Source organism: Anolis sagrei, chromosome 6 (assembly GCF_037176765.1).
Source record: "Anolis sagrei isolate rAnoSag1 chromosome 6, rAnoSag1.mat, whole genome shotgun sequence".
In the NCBI taxonomy this organism is placed as follows: Eukaryota; Metazoa; Chordata; class Lepidosauria; order Squamata; family Dactyloidae; genus Anolis; species Anolis sagrei.
Window position 1 is genome coordinate 120,255,123 of NC_090026.1, and position 14,629 is coordinate 120,269,751.

Sequence of the window (14,629 nt, forward strand, 5' to 3'; positions counted from 1 at the left end):
CAGTGGACAGGTATGAAAATAAATTGCGTGCCAAGCTTGTCACTCAGTCAGGAGATCTGATAAGCTACTGTTATTGGCTAAGAAATACATTAACCAGATCACTCCAGAAGGTCAAAGTGGTACAGAAGCACTGAAGTTTTACTGCTTCGTCAGGCAGAGAATAGGCTTCTCAAGTACAGCATGGAAAATTTCGCCCAACTGACCTTTGAGGAGTGTTTCAGACACAATGAGACAGCCACATGACTCAGGCATTTTGTTTTTGAAAGTCTTTGAAATGCAGTTCTTAAATGCCATTGACATCAAATGCTCTTCAATGTGTTGTTTATTTTAAAGCTAATTTAATACACAGAGGTGATTAGGCAAGATCATGAGATACAGGCAGTGGTTTTATGGGAAACTATGGCCCAAGCCTCCTCCTAGAATGGCATCTGCTTGCCTATCACTTCCATTGTGATTACAGGCTTGCCATTGTGTTTTGACTTTATCCTGTCTCCAAATACTCAGAACCAATTCTTCTTGTACACATTTTAATAGTTTTATATTGTTTTAAATGTTTTTAATTGTACACTGTGATTATTATGGCATCGAATTGCTGCCAACTTGTAAGTGGCCTTGAGTTGCCTTTGGGCTGAGAAAGGTGGGATAGAAATATCATAAATAAATAATAAATACCTGCTTATCTGGCCTTACTCTTATCTTAGCAGTGCTTTTGAGTTAAAGCTGCAAGCATTTCCCAAAACAACCCCTTAGTTCTGCTCCTAGCCAACCAGGTAAACATTTTAGGTCATTCCACCACCTGCCTTAATTTGCAGGGCAGTGGCTTTCTAAATTTGAGATAGCAATACACTCCATGGGAGCCTTCCCCCAATGCTCTATCAGAGAGATCACAATATATTGTGAACACAATCCCTTTTCTCTGCTTCCTACACAGGGGCAACACAGCACCGGGAAGTCTTCTGCGTCTGGATGAAGTATGACATCAGATGTGAAAACGATATGCAGTCTTGTGGATGAGGCATACAAGTAACGCACTACGAACTATTTCCACTTGTATACAGAAATAGCACATCTCATGGAGTAACTCTAGAGAAGGTGAAGTTGTCAACTTTATGAATGCTGGTCACAATGTAGTGTCAAGACCAACAATCAGGGAAGATTCTGACAGTTCCGTCAAATGACTTTTTGTCATCACTCTGGAGTACCATCACGAGTTAAAAAACAACACAGACAGCTGTTTGAAAGCTTTATTTTTTTAAAAAAACACAGTTGAAAAATGTATTGAGTCTGAAAATTGAAAGATACCATCCAGAAGAGTGCAGAGCCCCCCTCCCCCTTTTGTAACACAAACTCTGACCACTTTGGTTCAGATACTTACAAGAATTGGCAAGATTGAACTTATAACATATTTTGGCTGTCTTTTCAAAACAGATTTACAAATAAACCTTTACAAGTAAAATACTCATTTATATGATTACATATTTACATTTTACCATTGTCCTCTTTAGTTGCACCTAGCATTAAAGGTGTGTAAAAATTGTTCTTTGCAGCCTCTGTAATGGTTACTTCCAACTACATTTAATGAGTTCAGCGGCTTTTTTCTTGCTCATAGACATTCACTTGGGCATACTCCATGTGTAATATAATTTAAAATAGAGTAATTACTAGAGAAAGGTTATTAATACATCTTTCAAGAACAATTAAATGTGACAAGACAGGCTTTAAGGCTGCAACATTTGGTTTATTATTGAGCAATACCAGATTTCAGTGGCATTCTTTCAAAGCAAGTTATTGGTATGTTCCCGTTTGCCATCTTCCTGACCACTCCTTCGCTCAAGAACAAATAAAACCTATTTGCCTAGAGCACCTAAGCATTTTCCAAACAGATTTAACATCAAGGAAGGTAAGCTCACCTAAGAACATCTGGAGTATAATTCCCAAACTTTCAAGTATGCATGAGATTTTTGTTAATTTTCCTAGCCAATGAAGGGGTTTGGATATATATTGTTGTTCACCTGTGCAAGCCTGTATTGTTTTCAAAAGCATATCCCACAAGATCCTAGAACAATTTTTAATTTACCTTTCAACCACTGTTTAGAAGAGCTTCAATTGGGATGCAGAGGGAGGTGTTTCCCCCACTCTTTTTGTTCTGTCACCTTGACTCAGAGGCAAGTGAAGGTAGCCAGAGGATTTTAGTTCTTCTGGGAGATACTGTACCATGAAGATGAGAAAATAGAAGATAAATTTGCCTCTAGGTCTGATTCTAATCCAATTTGGGGGGGGGGGGGGGGCATTACTAAGCACTTATCAATTTTGTTTCTGTTTTCAAACAGCTTTTATAAGTTTGGAAAACTTGGCTAACGTTCCTAGTTTTAAAACAGCAATACCCTAAGTGTATCTCAGGGAAGGGACGTTTCAGATGATGGGCAACATCTAGCAGAAGTGGAGTCATTTTTTGCAACAGTGGAACAAAGTATGGCGACATGAAAGCTGTGATGGGATTTTAAGGAGCCCAGTCCTCCTTTAGTATTGGGATTAGTGCCTTGATCCACAGAATCTTGTCTCCACAACAGTAGGCTATATTCATAGCATTATTTAACTTCATCTTAAAGTCTTAAACATGAGTCACTGGCTAAACTAGAAGACACAGGAGACTGGAAATGGAAGAGGAGCTAACTGCCCAATGGAGAAAGTTAGCAGCACGTAAGTGTGTGCTTGGTAAACTGAATAATTTGAGTTTAGTGTAAAATATAAACTAGCATTGCTCATTAATTTATTGCTGATTCTTTTTGCTTCCATTCAGGACTGAAATAAATTTAAAATTATGACTCTTTTAGGATTCAGTTCTTCAATGAAGATATTAAAGAGACTACAAGGCTCAGATTTTTCTCAACTGCACATTGCCCTTAAAATGCTGAGACCCAATACTTGTTGTTCGTTAGGGCAACTGCAGTCTATGCTATCTAAATGACTATTGTGCTCACCATGAAATATTTATGAAACATCAGATACTTAATGTAGTAACAGAAGCATTCTTCCTTACAAGGCAATCACAGATTGCAAGTTCTGTAGAGTTGCAAGGACCAACCCTAACCCCCAAAACACAAAGAGTTTTTCAGAAATACACTGTAAAACAGGATCATTTATAAGAAGCATTGAGTAACACTGTTGGCTTGCTCTGTTTTTCTCATGGCAAAGCTCGTTTGGATTCTGAAACCAGTCAGATTCTCATAAAGCTCAACAGGTGTCACACAGGAATGACTCCTCCCTTTAACTGATGCAGTATTCTCGAGGACAGGCTTCCCAGTAAAATACTTAAGGATGCACATAACAGATGTATTGACATACATTACTGGACAGTAATTGGTTTTGGCTAGGTGTATTCAATAGCAGGACCATAAATTACTAAATGATCATTCAACCACAGATCAACAGGTGACAGGCTTATTGCTTCTGTCAACAAGATAATTTAACTCTTCCCAACCCACAAATACTCCTGTACTGAAAAAAAAATCTGCTCAAATCAAAGTAGAACTTCAGATCAGTACTCCTCAGAAATGAGCAGGATTTGCTCCCCTTGATTTCACTTGAGCCTTCCAAATGGATTGTGCCCATGGTCAGTTATTTCTCAACACAACTTCAAAAAGATTGCATTTTTTCCCTGGTCACCTTTTGTTTAACAGCAACCCTTTCTTAAAGGATATTTGAATAATCAGTATTCCTATTAAACCCATTCACATACCCTACCCCTCAGCACCAATCAACTTTCTTTGGGCACTTGTACAAAGCTTTAGTTTCAAGGCTTTGAAATATGGCAGCTTTTTCAGCATCTTCAACTGAAACCCAACGTGCAAGAGAACTGCCATTAAGCACGGGCTCGTCGTGTCCCAAGTCTGTACTGGACTCTTCCACAGAACAGCCAAGCCCAGAGACTTCTCCTAAATATATTGAGGTAAGCTCTTGGCCACTCTTAAGCTGAATGATCTTTTTCACCAGTCATTTGTGCAGGGAGCTCACTCAGGCTATTCAAGAAGAAGAAATCCTAGTTTGGAATCAACAAGAGATCTTAGTTCTATCTTCCTGCAGGTACTTCAGGCCATTCAAGCCGCCTTTAGTCACTGTGAGGCTTCTCAGAAACACCCTGTGATCAAAACAAGAAATGTTACTGTAATTTCTAAAAATAAAAGCAATATTTGGCTTGCACTGAAATCTGATTATGTTCTTTGAAATTAGTGGAAGATCACGAGTTTGATTTTGTACAGACCAAGTAATGTGCCATTAAAGCATTCCAATATTTATTTATTTACGACATTTATATGCCACCCTTCTCATCCCGAAGAGGACGCAAGTGCGGCTTACTATACACACACACACATTAAATTATTAGCATAGTATGTACAATATCTGTATTATATATTACTATATTGTACTACACCATTATATTGTAATATTATTAGTAATATTACATGTAATATAAAATATATAATTGTAATATTGTATTATTAGTAGTATTATATTGCATTACATTATATTATAAATATTATTTGTATATACAATATATTATATTATAATTAGTAAAGCACAGGAGACAAGATGGAACTGTCTTCAACTGTACCCCCCCCCCCCCCCCTCTTCACTCTGGCCAGAGCAGCAATAAACAATCTAGTCAGCTGGGGGAACAACACTTAAACAATATCTGTATGTAAAACACATTTCTAGTGACAGGAAAAGAGGGCAATTCTTATCCACCTACTTTAAAAAAGGGGAGGGAAGTGGTTAAGAAGAACAACACATAGGTTTCCAATATGAGGACCATGGTCCAAAACATTGCTTTCAGGTTCTAGCCACTTCCCAAAGACTACGTTGCTTAACTTCCTCCAGGGTCTTCCTCCAGGGTCTAAATCAAGAATGGGCAACTTGAAAGTCCCTGAACAGACTCAGAAATGGTGTGGGCAGATCAAAAGATAACCTGGCAAAATGGCACTACCTAGAAGAATCTTCCACCTTGTGCGACTGTGGAGCAGAACAAACAATAATGCATCTGTATGCTTGTCCACAATGCCCTGCCTCATGCACAGAGGAAGAATTGCTTGAGGCTACAGAGAATGTGGTTGCTGTTGCCCGTTTTTGGTCAAAATATATTTAGCCTTCTATTTTTAATCAATTTATACTAATTTATGCAATATTTTTGATACAAAATAAATAAATAAATAGCTTAACTCTCAATTTCTATCAAATGTGAAACTGTCAAGCACTCTCCACACAGAAAGTACAGTCGTATGGCTAATTATATCATAATTAGCATGTAAAAAACTAGAGTTGTAGGCTATCTACTATTACGCTACCTCATTCTGGCTATGCTGCACGAAGTTTCATCCATCCTTCACACAGATAACCGCTTTCTGCCATGGCCATTCACAGCCCTATTCTGAAACCTAACATAGGAAAAGTTCATTCCAATACATTCATTTTCTCAAACATGTCATGGAAGCATTTTGGTCCTTCATTAACCTGTGGCCACACTTCTTGCAATCACCTTCTAATGGGGCACAATGGACTTTCAGTGCTTATTAAACATGCATGATACTTACCATAGCCAGTTGTCGTCCTATGTTTCCCACAGTCACACCTCCTGAAAAAAATATACATGGCAGCCAGGATCTGATGTAAAGAAAATCAGGAGATGTATACCTAAAAAAAGTTTTAAAAGACCAAGTTAGAGCCTGTTAGCAACAAGACCTGTCCATTTCAATCATCAACATTTGACTACACTGGACAAATACAGTGACAGTATTATGAACACATATATTGACATATCACCTTTTGTCAGCAACACTAAGTATCTGACTGAAGAACATATTCTTTTTACTTACTATTTATTTCCACCACTGCCATTCTGTGCTAGGTTAGGGCTTACTCTTTAGTAGTTGCTATTAAACATCTTTTGAGGATGTCTACACATTCAGCCTTGTAAACTGCATGCAGCACATCCTTTAAAAAAGTTACTTACATGAAATTATAAAATAATTAAAAAACACTGGAAGCTGGCAGAGAAGGGAAAGCTCTACCCTTCCTAGAAGACCATTGAATTTCTACTGTGAAGGAGGCTTTATAATTTAGCATAGACAAAGTATAATCCTTAAATACAAAAAATTTATAGGAAGAATGCATTATAAATTAAATTACTTTAAAATTAAATTAAAATAAATGTATGGGAAGAGGCCCCAGTGGCACAGCAGGTTAAAGCGGCGAGCTGCTGAACTTGCTGACCAAAACGTTGGCAGTTTGAATCCAGGGAGCGGGGTGAGCTCCCGCCGTTAGCCCCAGCTCCTGCCAGCCTAGCAGTTCATAAATATGCAAATGTGAGATCATTAGGCACTGCCCCGGCAGGAAGGCAATGGAGCTCCATGCAGTCATGCTGGCTGTGTGACCTTGGAGGCGTCTAAGGACAATGCCAGCTCTTTGGCTTAGAAATGGAGATGAGCACCAACCCCAAGAGTTGGACATGACTAGACTTAATGTTAGGGGAAACCTTTACCTTTATTATGGGAAGATTGTAATGCCACTGTGACACAGGTGCTACTGATTTTCACTTTTTACCAAAACAATGCATGAATAGTGCTTAAGAATGTAATACAAGTTTAAACTTGATTCAGATTCCAAAAGCAGCCGGGACAAGCTCAAGTGACATAATGAGAGAGATACTTACTGATAAACACCATTATAGACAAGAAACTGAGTAATCAGAGTAGCTACAAAAGCTATCGTGATTCCAAGGCCCAGGCCGCTTCTTGAACGATCAAATGTCCACCACAGGCCCAGTGACAAAGCTGCTAGTGTTAAAGAGAGCTGGACATTGTTTGCAAAATCCAATTTCTATTTAAGAAGCTAAGGAAAAAATGGTGATCTTAATGACTGAAAAGTTTTTCCCCACAAACTTTCTCAAATACAACCACAAAATTTATCATTTATTTAAGTACTTGCTTCTGAGATACTTCTCCTTACAACTATGACGCTTTCCATTATTCAAATATATGAGGGTGAGTCAAAATGTTTTGCCTCCTGTGTCATAAAACTGTTATGAATATATAACAGAAGTTGCTGCAGTTCACAGCCTGAACTGTCCTCTACACAAAACCACCATTCAACATAGTCATCATCAATTTGCACACATTTGCTCCATCATTTAACCCAGGCATCAAAATCATTTTGGAAAAGTTCAGGATTTTGCTTTGTGACCCTTAAATTTAAAGCTGTTTTAATGTCATTCAAGTCATTAAATCTGAAACCACGTAGGTTGTTTTTTTGAAAGACAACCTACAAGTTTCAGAATCAATTACGTTAAATCAGCTTTAAAATCATGGGTCACAAAGCAAAACCCTGAATTTTCCAAAATGGTTTTGATGCCTGGGTTAAACGATGGCGCAAACATGTACAAATTGATTGTGACCATATTGAACGGGAGTTTTGAGCAGAGGACAGTTCAGGTTATGATCTGTTGTTATATGTTCATTCATAACATTTTTATGACACAGAAAGCAAAACTTTTTGACCCACCCTCGCATAAAGGGTGTGTGCACACAATATTCATTGTATAATCAGTCCAGACAATGCAAGGGAAGTTAGTAGTTCTATGAGATGCTATAATAACATTCAAAGAAAAAGTCTGGCTTCGCATGATTTTCCAATTCTATGCAAACACTTCTGATCATTGATTTCAATGAGGTTATTTCTAGCAGACCCTTTATCTTATGTGACCCCTAATATTTCATTAATTCCACCCTGAAAATTTACCTGTTACTAGCAGATACCAACACAGACCACAAATAGCAAAATCTCCTCAGCAGTCTTCCAGGAATCAGAGTCAAACCCTTGTCCTGCTATAGGAGATAAGGGTCTCCCTTCTGCTAACAGAAATAGCATTATAGTTCATAGAAAAAACCCACAAGTCACACACATTCAAGGGCATATTTTAAGGAGAAGCAAGTATAGCAAGTATAGAAACTAACATCTGAGAAATTGAGTCTTTTCAGCTTATATGTGGTATTTTAGTTAAAAGTTGATCACGTATTGCCTAAAAAAATCTAAAAGTTATCAAAATGAATTCTCCTTGTAACTACAGTACAGATATTTGCAAATTATTTAAAGGATACAGCACTTGCATGGTTAATCCCAACAAAGACTGCTATACATCGCATTACGCTGGCCCATTCTCGCTTGAATTTATGAGGCTCTCCAAGGTGACTGTCAATGCAGGGATAAAGCAGGCCAATAACAGCTGTAAAAAATAAAGACAATTTATTCATACAGTTATTTCATACCTCTACATATTCATCTCCACAACATACACAAAAAAGCTTGATTTACGTATATAAAAACATTTGAAAAGTTTAATCTTCATGTATTATAGTGCAATTCGATCTGTTAGTTGGGATGCTACAGGACAACGGATATTTGCCACTTGTAATTCCAGGAAGGAGTGAAAGTTCCGTTACACAATTATCTTCCCTACTATCAAGAAACTAAGGACATTTTCCCACTAGCATTACAGAACAGAGGCTATTGTTGGTCAATCACTAGAGCTCCTCCTGCAAAATTCTGGGAAATGGAATTCAGGGCAGAGCCTTTGGAATTTTCTGCTAGAGAGGCCCTCTGCTTCCTTAAACTACATTTCCCAAAATTCAGCAGGAGCAGATCGGACGACTGGCCTCCCTTCTATAACACTGGTGGGAAAACGTTCTACATGCTTACCAACTTTCAAAAAGCACCCAAGTTTGAAGACTCTTAAAAACCTTAAAGCCATAAAGTTATGTCCTCATCTGATAATGACGGGAGAAGTACATATGTAAAATATATGCTCTGAGATGGAATTATTACTGATTTTTAACATCCACTGTAGTAGTTAATTATTACATTTTTTCTAGTGACAGGTAAGTTATGGGCTTAACAAATAATCACTGAGCAGCAGGCATTTCAGAATGATCAACAAACTTTTTACCTATTTTGATAACATTTGTTCAGAGGGGCTTTCCCTCCCTGAGGCTGAGAGGCCAACTCTGAACAAATCTTGTCAAGAAAACCTTGCAATAAGTTTGACCACAGAGTTGTCACTCAGTGAATTTCCATGACTCACCTGGGGTTCAAACCATGGTCTCCAAAGTCATAATCAGAGAACTATGCCCTGCTGACTTTGACTTGGTTCCAAATCCCATTCACACAAAGAGGTAATCTTTACACAGTTCTTATATCTGGTATGAAAAGTTTATAGACTAGCAATAGACAAGCTCTTTTTCTGTGTTAGCTTGCCAAAGCTATCTTCTTTCCCCATACAAAACATGATTGTATGGCTGATCAGCACAAGCTAGCTATAATACTTAATTCAGCCCAGGAATAACAACTATAGGCAAAGGGATTGGTACATCAGGCCGATGCTAGCACCAACTCTGTTTAGTACTGAAAAGAAATGTTTTCTAAGCTATACTTTAGGATGCCAGAAAACACACTCTGGGATCACATCATTTTCAAAATAGCTGATTTACTAAACTGAAGGAGAACCACAGTAGCTACATGACCTTGGAAATTACTTTTGGGGGGTTAAAAATTCTGTATAACCACCCATTTACACAATGGCCTTAGTACGAACTTGCTATACTTTCTAACACCTAGACTGTCACTGCAAAATAGAAATAATATTCTTCACATCATCATCAGAGATAATTGGAATGAGATTATCTGTGCCTCCCTGGAGATTGCTGAATGCATCTTCCATCAGCCACAACCAACATAACAAATATTGAGGGATCATGGGGGCTCCATTAACCAGCATCTGGAGCCATAACAAGTGAGTAGTCCTGATCAGCTTATTTAGCACTTTTTGCATTCCCTTCGAATTCTCTCATTTCTGAAGAGTTCCAGGTTTGAATGGTGCTACATCAGCTTGAATAGACCATGATATCCATTTTAATAGGAAAGCAATCTAAAACATGTTCTAGAATAATGTGTTCTGTTGGCTTTTCCTAGTAGCTCTATTCAAAAACTTGGCAAACAAAAGTGTTTGGGTTCATAGTTTGCAAACAACTAAGATTTTCATCCATGTTGAGTTTAATACTCTTTTTAGTTCACTCTTAGTTCAGGTATATGCTTCCTATCTATTGTGTGCAAAAGGGCTTCCTATTTTAAATTAGCATTCACAGGTTTCTGCACCGTTTGGGATTTTGAAGAACTCCTAGGTCTCTGCCGACTGCTGCAGCTGCTCTTATAATAGGCACCCAGCCAAGCTTCACTTCCCCTTCTCTGCTGTCAAAACATGTGACTTCCTTGTTTTTGATTCAAGTGTGTGGCATGTTCATGAAGCCAACCAATAAGAACAGGAACATGCGGCTCACCAGTTTGAAGAGACAGCCAATCAGGAAGGCAGAGTCTGGTGATGAGTCACCCCAGCCCCTGTGTTCAATCCTGACAGACAATAGCTAGAGGAAACTCTTCCTTGTTCTCAGGATCAGCCACTGTGCCAACTCACACAGCAGGACCGGTTAAGGAATGCGACAGGCTGCCCAGGTCCGTTTGCTGCCCCCCCCCCCCCCAAATTTGGTTGTTCCTAGCAAAGGACATGTGTCTGACTGTAAGTTTTAGAACTCTGCTCATGAATTATCAGAGCTAACCAAGCTTTGTTATCTATTCTTAATATTTTGCAAATCTACTTACTACTGAGATGAATGTACAAGGTGCCTAAAATTCTGATTGGTAAAGCCATTCTTGAGAAATGTCTAACAAAGGAATGAATGCCACTCAAGAACCCTTTCTGGACAAAGATTTTGCGAAAAAAAGGAAAGAAAATGTGCATAAAGCTGGGCAATTAACCAAAACATAACTTCAGTGAAGTAACAAGCCCCTCCACGGCCTTCCCCAAGCAAATACAACCTGCCAGTCAACTACAGTTTATCTCAATCACTCACCTGCTGCTGTGCCACAGCAAGGGGGCACCCACCAAGCAGAGGAGAAGATGGTATCTATGACCTCCTCAGGAAACAGAGTCACATTTCTCTGGATCTGCAGCAGATTCAACACCAGTGCGAGAAAAGTGCCCACCGTAAAGAGCACCAGGCTCCGCTGCACCACATCTTTGCTCAAGTTCAAATTGCTGCTGCGGCTACTGCGACTCACAAGCGTTAGGGGAGAACTTGAGACAGATGTGCTCAACATTTCACCCACTTTGGCTGCCAGCCCTGTAGCAGTTCCACCTAAGGGGATTCTGTGCCTTCCTCTTGCAGTACAGGAACAGCTCCAGGTACGATCCTCCGCTCTGGGTGCAGGCTTCTCCATTAGATTTCTGTAATACACATCAAAATGTGGTTAGAGCTTTACAGCCAAATCAGGCTGCAGGCATGTTTTTCCTCTGCAGTCTCCCAGGCTTCACACTTTTCTAGGTAGAACAGAAAGCTATTTCACAAGCAAGAGTTAATATGAGACCAACTTAACATCATTTGCCAAATATGCCAAAGATGTGGAAAAGTACAGAAGCGACGACTGCATTATAACTTAGAAAATCATCAATACAAGTAACATTTCAGCATTGCCCCATAAGGTGGCATTACATGAGGAACTATGCTTTTAGTCTCAACCTCCTTCTTCCACCTGGCAGTAATGGAATAACACTGTTCTATCTTACAGGGCTATTGTATGCATTAAAGACATTATGGATTTGAATGCGTCTAAGCACTGAAATAGTGATATTGTTTAATAAAAAATGCTATATTATTACTACAATATGGAAGTACTTTGTACAGCCAGTGTAACCAAACATAAAGATCAGAAGTGGAGAAACCCATGTACAACTTTGCATTCAATCACAAAACTCACAGGTGGTCATGGCTCACACTCTTAAACCTGCCTTAAAAAACTTTGAAGGGCAAGATTTTTTGGTCAACACATATGGAAGAGAAGGCAAGGCAGCTTCCATCATAATTTAAACAACATGTCTCAGTGAGCTGTGTATTAAATACAGAATAATGTATACTGTATTACCACCCCCTTATCCATACAAGTGCTCTGAAAAATAGCCCCCTACCCCTTGAAGTGGCCATGGCTCTCTCTATAGAATCAAAGAGTTGGAAGAGACCTCATGGGCCATCCAGTCCAACCCCCTTCCAAGAACCAGGAATATTGCATTCAAATCACCCCTGACAGATGGCCATCCAGCCTCTGTTTAAAAGCTTCCAAAGAAGGAGCCTCCACCACACTCCGGGGCAGAGAGGTCCACTGCTCTGTCATCCAGTGCCATTCTATGGTTGCTTCTTCCTAAATGTAGTCAAAATATAGGGTTCACTACTATCCATAGTTTTTTTAGGTATCCATGTAGAGATCTTACAAATAAGCCAGGACTTTTGAAACTTCACACAAACAAAGGAGCTGGGAAATTCTCAAGTTGTGTGACATTCAGACTATTTCCACTGGTTTGAGCTTTTCAAGAAGGCCAGGAAAAACTTTAACTGATTAAGTTAGCAGAACTAGTGGCCTTGCTGTTTTTAACATGTAAGGAGAGATAAGAATATGTACCTAGAACTTCACTTTTCTCTACCATGACAAAACTAAATGAGAAAACAAATTACATCAAGATACAAAGTCTACTGAGAAGACCAAAAGTATTGTAAATTTGTACATATTTGTTCAGACAGGAATAACTTGAGATATTTAGTCAAAACTTCCAATTACACATTTTCCAAACATTGTTACTGCCCCTACCTACAAAATGCACATTTTTCCTGAAGTTTTGATTCCTACAAAGCTCCCCCCCTCCCAAAACAAGTCTTTCCTTGGACAGAAGAACCTGCCCACCCTGTCAAGATGTACACCTACTCTTTTCAGAAAAATACAGGCATGTCATCTCCCACCACATACATGAAAGAAAACTTTTGGAAAGATCACCAAGATTCCTTCACATGAAGATATTACACAAGATTTACCCATAATTACTAAGAAGGTGTGTAGGTGTATGTGTTGACAAGATTGCAAGATTAAGATGTACAGGCTACAAGTGGCCTTCATTACTGGACTAACAGGCACAACACTGTGGTCTGGAAAGACCTTTGAAAAGTTGTATGTCTGTCACTATCTCTTCAGTGTTGATTTCAACCTGCTGGTCCCCCTCCTCACATGTCCAAACTGCAGCTTCGAAGACCACTTCATTTTAGATAGAATTTCCACCTACTAGCCATTACCCCTTCGCAAACATAGGATGCAGCGATTTCTATCATTCAATATTGATTCACTACTATAAGAATGCTGGGTCCAAAGGAAGCACAGCTTATACCAACCCAAGATAATGATTCATTTTGAACAATATTGTCAAACAGCTGAGAACATATCCCTGAGTCTTTAGACAATATTATTTCACTGCCTTACGTGATGCCAGGGACTGAGAATGGGACTTCACACAAAGAAAACATGCCATCGATCTCTGAGCTACAGTCTATGTCTGCAATGTTATACTTGCTTATCTAAGACTAAACTAAAACAGCGGGATTTACTTCCAAATCCTTAGTCTAAAAACTGCCTAAGATTGGACTGTCCAAGTAAAAGTCATATTGCAAGATGGAACTGAGTATGAAAAGCTACCTTATACCAGATCAGACTATGTCCATTTGGCTTCATGTTGTCTAGTCCACTTAACACAAGCTCTCCAATATTTCATTCAGTAATCTTTTTCCAGCCCTCATTACAGATGCTGGAGATTGAACCTGGGGCATCTTTTACTCCCAAAAGTGCCTCAATGGGTTGTCCTATTGCTTACTCTTACCTTTCATGCTATCAGAGCTTGATGCAACCCCAAACAACTCTCCCTTCTGAAAAGACCATTACTGGACACAGCCTATTATTTGAGAACACAGACATGCTGGACCACACTAACAACTACCATGTCAGACTACACAAAGTAGCCATTGAAATACACAATTTCAACAGAAAGGAGGAAACCATAAAAATGAACCAAATCTGGCTTACCAGTATTAAAAAACTCTAAAATCAGGACAATCAATTAAAAGCAACGCTAAAAAGGAGGGAATTCCAGACAAGAATAAATCAGGGCCAGCTAACACCTGCCAACAAAGGATTTCCCCAGGCAGCATCCAGCTAGGCTTTGAAGTTGCAAGGCCAATAAGTGCTAATCAAGCTGCCCAATTGCAACATTCACACTTGTCTCAAGCAGTCAAGAGTTCTTTCACAGATATATAAACCTCACTTGCCTAGTTTCCAACAGACCCCTCAACCTCTGAGGATGCCTGCCATAGATGTGGGAAAAAAGGAGAATGCTTCTGGAACATGGCCCATTACTGGGCTGCTTTTCTACTTCAGGAAGGAGAGCTATTTCAAGAGGAATATCTAACCATTCATGCAATATTTTTTTATCTAATATACAATTGTATTTTGGTTGGCTTTAAAATTAATTCTAAAATCTCTCCCTCATCACACCACCTTCAAGCAAGACAAATCTGGAGACGGATTACTTTCTGGAGGCAGGAGCTCCTGCCTGAACATCTTCTGGCGAAATAAGGAACGGGGATTAGGCTAATTTACCCACAAAAACTTTACCCTCGAGGTTACAATCATAAGACATGCATTGCTATTAACAGTATCA

The 14,629-nt window shown here is 39.1% G+C and overlaps 1 protein-coding gene across 1 annotated transcript in view; it reads right to left on the reverse strand.

Moving 5' to 3' along the window:
• Window positions 1-1,230: 1,230 nt before the first annotated feature.
• Window positions 1,231-14,629, reverse strand: part of INSIG1 (insulin induced gene 1) — a 15,965-nt gene continuing 2,566 nt past the window's right edge. The window contains exons 2-6 of the mRNA XM_060782591.2: window positions 10,953-11,326; window positions 8,151-8,275; window positions 6,707-6,873; window positions 5,589-5,688; window positions 1,231-4,138 (exon numbers count right to left, since the gene is read on the reverse strand). Coding sequence (XP_060638574.1) covers window positions 4,109-4,138; window positions 5,589-5,688; window positions 6,707-6,873; window positions 8,151-8,275; window positions 10,953-11,319 — 789 coding nt within the window. The 5' untranslated portion in view covers window positions 11,320-11,326 and the 3' untranslated portion in view covers window positions 1,231-4,108. The remainder of the gene's footprint in view (window positions 4,139-5,588; window positions 5,689-6,706; window positions 6,874-8,150; window positions 8,276-10,952; window positions 11,327-14,629) is intronic.